At 42.6% G+C, this 11,784-nt stretch overlaps 2 protein-coding genes across 2 annotated transcripts; one reads left to right on the plus strand and one right to left on the minus strand.

The window, feature by feature from the left end:
- Nucleotides 1-187: 187 nt before the first annotated feature.
- Nucleotides 188-7,324, minus strand: mfsd8l2 (major facilitator superfamily domain containing 8-like 2). Its single transcript, XM_034556284.1, is given in 12 exon segments — nt 188-268; nt 1,022-1,152; nt 1,327-1,449; nt 2,373-2,586; nt 3,055-3,128; nt 5,190-5,439; nt 5,901-5,980; nt 6,239-6,358; nt 6,465-6,527; nt 6,859-6,997; nt 6,999-7,045; nt 7,249-7,324. Coding segments are annotated over 12 exon segments (1,398 nt in total).
- Nucleotides 7,325-8,656: 1,332 nt separating this feature from the next.
- LOC117746371 (calcium-activated potassium channel subunit beta-3) lies at nt 8,657-11,394 on the plus strand. The gene is made up of 4 exons (XM_034555450.1): nt 8,657-8,742; nt 9,295-9,492; nt 10,265-10,436; nt 11,026-11,394. Exons 1-4 carry the CDS (start codon nt 8,657-8,659, stop codon nt 11,392-11,394), a joined length of 825 nt encoding a protein of 274 aa, XP_034411341.1.
- The last annotated feature ends 390 nt before the right edge of the window (nt 11,395-11,784 follow it).

Here is an 11,784-nt window from a genome sequence, read left to right on the forward strand (position 1 = left end):
AACTGACAGGCTGTACAAAGGGTTTGTACCTGTGTGATCACCTTTCTGGCAGGTTATGGAGTACAGTATGGGTTCTGAATATTTTTATTCCACACTCATACAGTTTTCTCTGAAGTAAACTTGTATTGATCCTCTCACAAGAGAAGGGCCCGCCCTCTGTCTGTCTTTGGCCTCCCGGGCTGCAGCTCTATCCTCCGCTGTCGGAGCTCTGGGCGCTCTGCACGGCCCTGGGCTCAGTCAGGCGGCCGTAGGACAGCCCTGTCATAACCTGAGAAAATGAACAGCGTGATATGGCTTCAGAGAATTGAGAGCACCGAGTAATAAGCAGAGGCTATCAAAGACATGCTGAGATAAGGATTTTACTGGCAAGTAGCCGCTGTTTTTCCGTTTGGGTATGTGAAAAAGGATGGATAAAATACAAAAATATAAAGAAATGTGCAGATTGGGTAGGAGAGAAGAAATAATGTGTTAAAGCATTAACTATGTCAATTCCAGCTCATTGAGAGTAGTGTATACCTCCCTGTAGAACCACACTTTGGTATTTTTATGGATTAAACAAAATACAACATGTTAATTATTGAGCTTTAGAGGTGCTGGGAAATTGATTTGTAATAAGAAGCTACAACCGAAGCTAACATTTAGACTGGCTGTAGCTTCTTATATATATATTGTTAATCTAACCCTATACTTTTTGTACACTTCAGTCTTTGTATGGCTCAAACAAATGAAACAAACAGTGAGCTTTAGGTCGATTTTGTTCCTTATTGATCTCCTCAAATACAAAGAAAATCATTAAGCATATTTCTCACTGTTGCTGTAAGATTTAAATTCAAGTTTTCAGACGCTTTAAAAAAGGATAAAGGATGCTTAGGTGGTTGTATAAGAATTTCGTTAAGAACACAAGACAGCTGGCCATTTTCCCATACTTAATGCTAAGCTAAGCTAACCGGCTGCTGACTTATTTCAATTTGACAATTTTTTCTATCAGTTTGACGCTATTAATGAGCTGTGCTCTACTTACTGTGATCATTATGAGAAGAGCTAGCATCACGCCTAGCATTATGTACAAATTATTGGTCAGTCCTCCAGCCCACAAAGGACCCAAGATGGTGGCCAGGCCCCCAACTGAGCGTCTGACACCTTGGCTGAATCCTTTTGGTCAGGCGTCACAATATAATGAAACGTTATTTATTTCAAACATTGAAATATGGCAAGTAAATTAAAACAAAAAAGCATGTATAACTGTGTCTTTGCATCACATATGCTGAGCAGCAATCTGTTGTTTGAATCTGTTGAATCGTGCAAACAGCCATGAAGCCAGCCAACCTTGTGTTTTCTCTGCAGTGACTTTGGAGAAGAGAGACACCTGAGCCACGGCCACGAAGGGAAGCCCCAGCAGCTGCAGAAACACTCCGATGATGAAGCCCAACAGCTCCCATCCATATCCACCTGGCAGGGATGGAAAGATAATACCCTGGTATTACGCCCATTGAATTATAGTAGCTTGCCCTCATATTATATGGAACATATCATTAAACAATTACATTAACTGACAGTAATCTACCTCCACCTCTCACATACATTAAATAAAAATATATTGGTAGATCTCTTAGCTGTTCAATTATTATGTATTTATTTTTTCTGATATATGGTGGTAAAGACTCAAAGTCTGCGTCAGATCATACTTTAGTTATCAATCCTTTCTCCTCTCGGTTTTTAAGTTCCTTCCACAAATGGGTTGGCACCACCAGAGTTGGCTCTATCTGAAAACTAAACCACTGCCAAGCTGGCAGCCACAAGACATTTGTTCTGTGCTGCTTTGCAACATGCACATGTTTGTGTGAATATGTGCCCACTCCACTGTTGGATGTTCCTGCATAAGCTGAGAAGACTGTAATCTAATAATCAAAATGAAATTTCACCAATCTTAAAGTTCTTCTTTGTGGACCAAGAAAAATGTATTTCTCTATCTGCCTTTAAGGTTTCATTTCTTTATTTGGTTGTTTGAACTGTAACTGTAACAAATTGGAAACAAAAGTAGGATTCGCCCTAACAAATAGCATTTTTGTCTAATTGGATTACTGTAATCCTTTTATATGTACTCAGGCTCCAGCACCTGTCACTTGTAATCAGAGCGATAAACGTGACGCGCTGCAACAGACGTGGGCCAACGTGAGCATACAGGATCCAGTTTGCCTGTATGATCTCCTGAATGATATAATTTTACAGGGCACATTCAATTCAGCCAGTGTGTGTAACCCAATATGCACACTACACCAACACCAGGCTCGAAAAAGAAAGGATTTGGCGCCGAGGCTGTGTGTGCCGTTTGCATTTGCGTTTGTTCGTTTCTCCCGGACAGGTTTTCGCACCTCGGGGGTTGCAGAGGAAGACGAGGCACCAGATACAAGCGATGCAGCAGATGATCAGGCCCACGGCCAGAACGACGCGGTCCGCCACCTTCCCGCTCAGCCAGCGCACAAAGAAGAAGCCCAGGATGACCTCCACCCCACACAGGCCGTACATCAGGCTGTTGCTCAGCTCCCCGAAGCTGAAGAGGCGCTGCGTCATAGGAGTCACCATGGTCTGAGGGATTTAAAGAAAGATGTGTACGTCAGTCAGCTAGTCCCAGAGGTAGAGGAGGAGATTCTTATTCGAGCTGAAACGTGGAGACATACACCTTTTAACTCCTTCAAAGGCTTAATTCAGTCCAGATCAAAAGAATGATTTGTTTTTTAATATGTAAGCGATTGTCCAGGTCAGCACGATATGACTATTCAGTATTCAAAGTGTAAATTCAGTATTTACAAGTGTGAAAAGACCTCTTCATGTTTTAAGTCTGGGAGACGAGACCGAGTGTGTGCACTTCCTACAGTTCAGTTATACTTTAAAAGTGTTGAGTGATACTTGATTATTTTCTTAAGGTAACAGAAGGTCTTTGCAAGTAAGGCTTAGATTGATGCCGTTTGGATGAGACTCGGGGTAAAATAGTGTGACACTGTGTGAAATGCTTGGAAAACCCGGCTGATGGATCTCAACGGTAGCTGCTCTCACCTCCAGCGCTGTCTGATTGAAGAGAGTGATGAACTGAGCCGTAAGGAGAACAACCACCTCCTCTCTCAGGAGCTCTGCAGAGGGGAAGACAAGAGAGAGATTGAAAGCCAGAGAACGCGAGCAGAAAATCATAAAACAAGCTCAAGTGGTGCTATTGAATTTTAAAGTTTCCAACTGGCGAGTTTGGTTGAGATCAAGTTTAAGAAAACGTATTATTCCTGAGGATAATCTTAATGTGATGAATCTTGTCTCTTTCTAGAGATAAGTGAAGGTTCAGCTTTTTTCCAATGTCTGAAACGTGATCACAAGAACAACATTATTATGTATTACAATGTATTCCACATTTAGCAGCAAGCCCAGCTCATTTTTACTCATCTCTAAGTCCATAAGGGGTCCATAATTGTGAATGTATTATATATATATATATATATATATATATATATATATATATATATATATATATATATATATTTATACACGTATATATATATATAATACATTCACAATTTTGATACCAGCTTTTCTTGGAACAAAATCCCCCTTATGGACTTGTAGGAGGAGTAAAAATGAGCTGGGCTTGCTGCTAAATGTGGAAGTACATGCCAGATGGCTGGAGGAATGGCTGGATATTACAGTGTGTGATCTACTATGGTTCAGTTCTCTCTTTTGGTTTTTGGTATTATCTATAGGATTTTGTTTTTGTGAACTAATGCATATACATATTTATACTGTGCATGTATTTTAACTTATGTGTGTGTGTCCTATGTAGGTGCAGGTGGTTGATATATATTATTATACAGGTTTAAATGGGCTCTCGTTCAGCTTATTTTTGCAGAGAATGATTTTACAGTATCAATACAGCAGAGGCAGAGATATACAGGTTTTCGCTCCATATATGTGAGTCGAGCTCACAACTTCCATGATGCAACTTGATAACGTCTTTCATTTAACCTTTTCTGTCATGTAAATACTCACGACCAACACTTATTAATTGGTTATGAACTGTTTCTTAGCGCTAATATTAGCAAATATTCCGACAGCTGTTTGTGATGCATATCATCTCAACCAGAAACGGCTGCCCGGGTTTGAAATATATTCCCCTTACACAAAAAGAGTTGGTGAGGATCAATAACTTGCTCTTCAAACATTCTTATGCTTCAAGAATATCTGCACTTAGTTTGTGTGCACCAAACACACTCTCACTAGCCCTGGACAATGCAAGACCATGACCTTAAACCCCTTCATCTCAGTGTGTAATTGTATCACTGAGTATTGTCTTCTTTTCTTTTTAATTATGTGTAATTTGTGTCATCATTGCAATGAGGGGGACCTCAATGACTTTCTAGGCTTAAATACATGTTTGAATGAATGAATTAACTGTGACAGCTAACAGACACTCATAATATAATATGAGCAAAAGCTGCAGACATCCAGTTTTGCTCACGAGTTTCTGGTGCTGCAGATTTTCTTTAAAAAAAGGAATCAATAAGAAGAATGTTGACCACATTATCAATTCTGTCTCCATTTCATCCACAAGTCAACCACAGCAACCCAGTCAATAAAAAGCGGAGTCTACTGTCCATCCCTTTGGCGCATCTTCAAAGAGTGAGAGAATCGATTTGAAGGTCACACACACACACACACACGCACACATACACACACACACACACACGCACACACACACACACACAAACAATGTAAAGAAAGAGTTAATCAATAAAGGCACACGATCACTGCTTGCACCCCATGTAAACCTACTATGACACTAATCCAATACCTGACATCATACATATACATGCACTATCATAACGTAAGCCTGACACATACACACAAGTCCAATCAATATGCGGGGAATGTGATCCGACATGCCACACAGAGATCCTCAGAGAGACCCGAAGAATGGAAAGTGCGTGCGTGCGTGCGTGCGTGCGTGCGTGCGTGCGTGCGTGCGTGCGTGCGTGCGTGCGTGCGTGCGTGCGTGCGTGCGTGCGTGCGTGCGTGCGTGCGTGCAAGGAAATCAATAGAGCTGAAACAAAACATGTGCATTGGCAGTGACACCTCTTCCTACCTGAACCCAAGGCCGAGGAAAGATGACAGTCATTGTTCAGGACGGGTGGTCAAACCTGCTCGCTCACCTGTGCTGGCGCTGAAGCCTTTGAAGGGTTTCAAGACCGTCGAGGTGGAGGTCTCCAATTGGTCAGAGTTGACAGCTCTGTAGGTGTGCAGCGGCTCCTCGTCGGACCCGATCAGCAGCACCTCCTCCTCATCATCCTCCTGATTCATCTCCACCATCCCTGTGCCCTCCTCTGAGCTGATGGGTGGTACATCCCAGTAGAGAGCCAGGACGACAAACTGGAGCAGCACCCACAACAGGCACATGAAGATCTGAGAGTGAGGAGGAAAAAGATTAAACAGGTTCTTCAAATATTAACTCATTTTCGCAACATCAAAATCCAAGAAAAGCTATCAGGAGAGATAATGCGTTTGATATATGAAGGAGAGTGTTCAAGACATAAAGTAACCTGCAGTGAAATATGGAGAGACGTGCAGTGTCAAATTCTGTGGAAAAATTGAGGTAGGCGTAAGAGCTTTGTTATATCTCATTTAAGCTGCAACTGTTCTACAGGTGTTTTATTCAGAGACTCGTGAGATGGAAATAGATCGATTACAGTTGTTACAGACCAGAGTATCGCTGCAGGCATTTTATATTCTTCTCCAAAGAAGATAAAAGAAGACGTGTGAGCAAGGAGGAGTGCAGAATGTAGAGCGACTATTTCTAAAGGTTGTTTCTGTATTCATGAGGCTTTCAGAGAACGGTAGATTACTGATTATCTGGATGCTGTTACCCCAGGAGATGTATATTTGTTCACAACAAAGGGCCCCAGTTTAAAATCACACAGTCGCAGGAACAGGTTGAACGCCGGCCCTGGAGAGACAGGAAGAAGAACTTTAAAGAGGGAGATGGAGTAAAAACAGAGGACGTGTGGAGACAGTATAGCCTCCATCTCATTGAATGTCTCCTTCTCACAGTTGAAACTGAACATCAAAAGAAGGCATCACATCGTCCCCCATGTCTGATATCTCTCAAAAGACAGAGGAGGTGGAGTGAGGTGAAATTGCATCTCTCTCTCTCTCTCTCTCTCTCTCTCTCTCTCTGTGGGGAGATGAAGGAGGATAAACTGACCCACGAGGAGGCCAGCTTGTCGGCAGGCCATGATGGCTGCAAAGATGCCAGCGCGCTCCTCTGGCTTCGTGCTCCGAGTCACGAAACCAAAGATGGAGGAGCCCCCTCCTGCACCGACACCTGAGAAGGAAACAGCCTCTTTCTGTTACACCCCACAGCATGCGGATACAGTGCATTCCTTTGGGTGTTATTTCATGACACGCATGCATGTGAGCGTGTGTGTCACCTGCTACAAGGCGACTGGACAACAACAGCCACTTTGAGTATCCCATAAAATACATGAAGTTACCTGAGGACAGATAAAGATGAAAGTCATGCTGTAAAATGCATCTCCAAACTAACACATTGAATATCTCTGATGGATAGCCATGACATCATGTACAGATATGCATGGTGCTCAGGAGATGAGCCCATTTGACTTTTGTGTAAAGTACAATTTGTGGTAAAAAAAAAACTACTGTTTAATTCAAGATGTTGCAATTCTAACTTAAAGTCAATTACCATCATGCATTGCACACTGAAATACGAGCTACAGTTTGAGTTTGACACAAACACACAGTCATGCCAGTTGCTTTTAATCAGACTCTCGATGTGATTCGTCTTGTGGTTTGATTACTCACCGGCAATCTCAAAAAGATTGGAGAAAAGGATGACGGACTTTGTCGTTCGGCTCCGATCTGACCATAATCCAAAAAGTGGGCCTGTGAGCAGCCCGCTCAGACTGAAGGCAGACAGACCAAGACCTAGGAAGTAAGGGGGGGGCCTCCAAAATCTGGAGATAACTCCATATTGTAGGCAGAATGACGGCTGAGGCCACCAGAGAAGCACAACGGACGAGTGTGGAGGCAAAGGAGGAGAGAGAAGTGTAAATGACAAGCCTCGTTTACACACACAGAGAATAAATATATTCTGTGATCTGCACCTGAACCCAAAATGCCCCTTCAGATTCTGCTGTAATGAGACCATTATCTCGTGACCTCACGTCCATAAAGCTGTCGTAATGAACTTACCGTACTCAATGCCGTTCAGCATGAATATCAATCCAATGGTAAGAAAAGATAGATTCCTCTTTTGGAGATTATCCATTGTGCTCGGTGACTTGCTGCCTTGTATACACCAACCTCTTGCTGCACATGTTGTTCACTGGTATAATCAGATGACAGGGAACACCGCGCGTTCAATTAGTACAACTTGCTGGACCGAATAGTCAGAGGAATTTGCCCCAAAAGGTCATCTTCAGAACGTCTTAGAAATGGAAAACGATTCCTCGTACGAGGATTCTCCTGCAGAAGAAGGTCCAGAACCTGAGAACACAGGAAAGAAAACATCACATCGACAGTGAAAACAACACAGTCCAGTGAAATGATTGCAGTGGTTGCGTTACCATCAGGCATTTATGTTAAAGAGGAGATTCTGTTTGAGACACGTCCGCAGCACAGCGCCACGCTGTGAGCCTCGTGGTCAAGGCAATGTCTCGGGTTACCAGGTGAGGTAGAAGTACACTGAGCTCTATGCATTTTTAATATTGTTTTCTTCAGTTTCACCAGAAGCACTTTATTCTCCAACAGCCCAGGGAAGAAGTGTGCCAGACCTCTCTGCCCTCTTGTAGGCCATAGATATGAAAGATAGGGCCTTGCTGTTCACAAATACGATGCTTTAAAACCAGTAATAAAAACCTATCAAATATGTCAGATAAACTGCTTTTACATTTCCCCGAATAATAATGCTCTTTTGTATTCAATACTGAATAAATTAGGTTGTCTTATTGAATAGTTGGCTCTATTCTCAAGCTACTGTGGTGTTCACAGCCCTGGGCTTGTTAAATTAAACTGAAACTGTCACAAAGTTAATACCTCCATATGTTCTTCCAGCAAACCATGAATAATTCAAGGGGTTTGGATTCTTTGAATAACACATATAAACTTGCTCAGCAACTTGCAATCTTGACACACACTGTCGGAACAATATGAGAGGTTTCCAGCTCGACGGGCCAAAAAGGATAGTTTGATGGCTGATCTTCTTCATGTTGTCATGGTGCCGTTTCATTCGGTGTTAATAAAGTTAATACTCAAGAAGGGATTTCATTGTGATTTTCCATGACAAACTGCTCTGTGCAGCTGAGCCTCACAGGCCCACTGAGAGGCTATTAGCATCCTACCTGTCTTACTGTACCTGTGGCGGTTTCTATAGAAACACACATGAGGGCGGAAGGTGTTGTTGCACTCACCTTTGAGCCTCGGTAAACAACAGGAAAGCCTCACAGTGAATAAACTGCAATCTGGTTCACTCAGTCCCCGTGCTTCATCTGAGGCACAAGATGATCAGCGGTCGGCGCTAACAGGAGGACTTTCAGAGAGAGAAGAGCTTGTTAGGCAGATTCACACACTCAGGACCGGGGCAGAGAAAGGAGTGGTGGGTATGTTCTTGAACACAGCGTCTCCCCGGAGGCCGTTTACCATCCCCATTAACATCAACCTGCAGGGGGCTCGCAGGCAGCAGACACGGTAAGAAATGACCATCGACCGGGCAGAAAGTCTCGGAAAACACTGTTGTGAAACCACAAGGGGAAGTTTAAACAAACCTCCTCATTCAGATTTCCATTTACAAGCACTCAACTTATTTCTCCTATTGAGGTCAGTTCAAATGTAAGGAGTACGAGAAGGCCTTTAAAAGATCCTCTGTGGATCTGGAGGGAGCTATTTGACAACACATTATCTGATGAGGTCACCAGGGTTCTCGCTTTGCTCTGTGTTACTAACGGTGGTTTGAAAGACACAGCAGCTGCTTCCACTCTCCGTCCCAAGGTTGCAAATAAATCTCAATCTTTGCACTAATGCACTAACTATGTTTTTCTATTTAAAAAAAAAAATCCAACTCTGTCGAGATACTATAAGCCCTCAATAGAAAATGAATCAAAGGAAACAAATAATGTCATGAGGTGAACAACAAAATGTGATGACGCATCGAATCAGAAAGCGTATTTGAATCACTGTCGGATAAAATCATTACATCCTGTGTGTGCGCGTGTGTGTGTGTGTGTGTGCGTGTGCACACAGAGAGTTTCTTCACACAGCGACAGCGCAGGAGTGGACTAGAGGGGTGGAGGGCCGTGGGGGGCAGCGAGCTCGGACACAGATGCCAGTGTCGAGTGTCGGGGAGGACCGAGCCATCCTGCTGGGCTTCGCCATGATGGCCTTCTCTGTGCTCATGTTCTTTGTGGTCGGCATCACTGTGGTCAAACCTTATATTAACAGGTGCAGTTTGTCTGCGGATGTATAAGAGATGTCATACGATAGACAGTCCTATGACTTATAACATGTGATTTTAAACAATACAATTAGTGCTGCAACAAGTTGTTGTCATTAGTGTCACACGCCCTTTAAATATTCTGGAAAGTTCCTTATACAGCTTTATCTTTATCTTTTTTGACACCTACTAAACATCTCGGTGGGTCATGTGACAGGTTATGTGACTTGTGTTCCCATAACAACATTTCCAAGATGTCTGCTCCAGGCTGAGAGAGATCTGACACAAGTGGCTACATTTAAAAAGCTTTTTTTTTCTGTTCACCCATTTAAGCATTATAATGTTTACATAACATGTCATTTATTATATTGAACCTGCTGCAAACACATTTTCTTGAACAAAGTGATATAAAACAAATCAGATAAATATCGTTGTGACACTTATGTCACATCGGGACTTTAACCTAATGTGACATATATGTCACAATAAGAAAAATAATTGTGATCTGCTCAGTTAATTTGGCTGATTCAATGATATGTAGCTAATATGTTTTATATTGTTCAATTCAAAGCATATTAAAACAAATGTAAACAACAAATAATGTTATATTAATTAAATTATTAATTAAAAAAGTGTACCATTAACGCCCAATGTGACATATATGTAACATTTCAGATAGTTGACACTATTTTGAAAATGTCAGAAATGTGTTCTATGTGGTCTATTTAATCTGTCGTATGTAATAATACCAAAATGAAAATAGAATATCTTGTTTTCCAGTCACTGGGAGGAGGCCAGCTGTGTGCTGCTGCAGGCCGACATCCTGGAGGAGTGGGTGGACTGCAGAGGTGTGAGCACTGTGCCTTGCCTCAGGGTTACGGTTAACCTCACAGCCTCCAATCAGAAGGCTTTTCTCCACTTTGACGAGGAGTCGGTCCCCCTCATTCCCGAGGTAGAGATTTATGGCTGTAAATTCCAGGTTTTAGGTCATTTACGGCTTCATAAGCCTCGGGTTTGAATCTGCTTCGCACCAGGTGGAGCACTCTAAGGGAGAAACACCTGCAGGTGACTCAAAGAGCTCAATGAGTGGGTTTGAGCATTAAGATGGTATGTCGATGTCTATGTAAACAACGGTGTAGTACATCTTCATTTTGCTTGCTCAGGACTCACAGTCATCCATGTTTATATATTAGACATCTAAGCCTGCTTAGATATGTAATGTCTAGACTTGAGAAAGCACCTGAGCAGGAAGTGAAGGAAAAAATACTCTGATTCCTGCACCTTGTAATTATTTGGAGATGCTCTCATGCGGCACTTCTCCTCCATTCAGAGTAATTGTATGAACATGTTTTTCCCCCAGCACTAGTGCAGCACAGGGAGGCTAGGCAGGGATATTCTTCTTCTTTCTTTTTTTTTTCAACAGACAAAATACCGAATCAAAAAAGAAACTTGCTCTCTGATTGCAATCAGTGCTGCCGATGTGTAACAAGCAGGTCACTTGATAAAAATTACACTTGAATCATGTTTTTTTTTTCTCTCAGTGCTTTTACATACCCAAATGTCAGATGGACAGAACAGAACTTGATGAGGAAGTCCTGAAAGTGAAAAACAGCTTGGACACTCAGCTGGGGGGCACGTTATCGTGCTTCGCTGACCCGGCAACGCACCCCAGGGATGTCATCCTGAGCAGGAAGTACACCGTCAAGAACGCCCTGTTTGCAATGCTCTGGCCCTGTGTGATGCTGGGTGGCGGAGCTCTGCTGGTGGGCCTTGTGAAGCTGACACAGTGCGTTGCCCATCTCTCCCCTGAGACGTGCAGTGTGGCTGCAGTGGGCAGGCTGGCATCAAGGTACACTCAGGGAAAACTGTACAGAACCCTCCAGATATCCAGCATGCAGTCTGCGTCATGACATATCCAGTGTATAGTTAACCAGGGCAAATAGTATACAGCAACCAGAGTACCATTTAGCTCTCGAGTGTGTCACAAATTCAAGAAATTGTTAGTTTAAGTCGTTAACAATCGTAATCTCTTGAGCCATGCAGAAACCTCCCCAAACCTTTTGCTGTAGGCAAGCAGGATGATTTTATGGCTATTCTGACCTCTGTGCAGCGAATACATGAGCAAGATGTTTAAGGTTAAAGTGCAAAGCCATGAGGAAATAGTGTGTCCAATAATAACAATAATGTCAAAGTTTAGGACCATTCTTGAAAGCTTATACAGTGCGGTAGAAACAGTAAAGAGTCTTTGTGTGTCGTTTTCTTTTAAAAGATTTGAGAAAAAGATTTCCTTGTTTGGCACA

The sequence above is a fragment of the Cyclopterus lumpus genome, chromosome 17 (genome assembly GCF_009769545.1).
Source record: "Cyclopterus lumpus isolate fCycLum1 chromosome 17, fCycLum1.pri, whole genome shotgun sequence".
NCBI classification, from domain to species: Eukaryota; Metazoa; Chordata; class Actinopteri; order Perciformes; family Cyclopteridae; genus Cyclopterus; species Cyclopterus lumpus.

Excerpts from the sequence above, each read along its gene's own strand:
- LOC117746371 (XM_034555450.1), top strand. The coding sequence starts at position 8,657 with ATGTTCTTGAACACAGCGTCTCCCCGGAGGCCGTTTACCATCCCCATT. Across the intron at positions 8,743-9,294 it reads GCTCGCAGGCAGCAGACACG|AGAGTTTCTTCACACAGCGA; the intron begins GTAAGAAATGAC and ends GTGTGCACACAG. Across the intron at positions 10,437-11,025 it reads CGGTCCCCCTCATTCCCGAG|TGCTTTTACATACCCAAATG; the intron begins GTAGAGATTTAT and ends TTTTTCTCTCAG.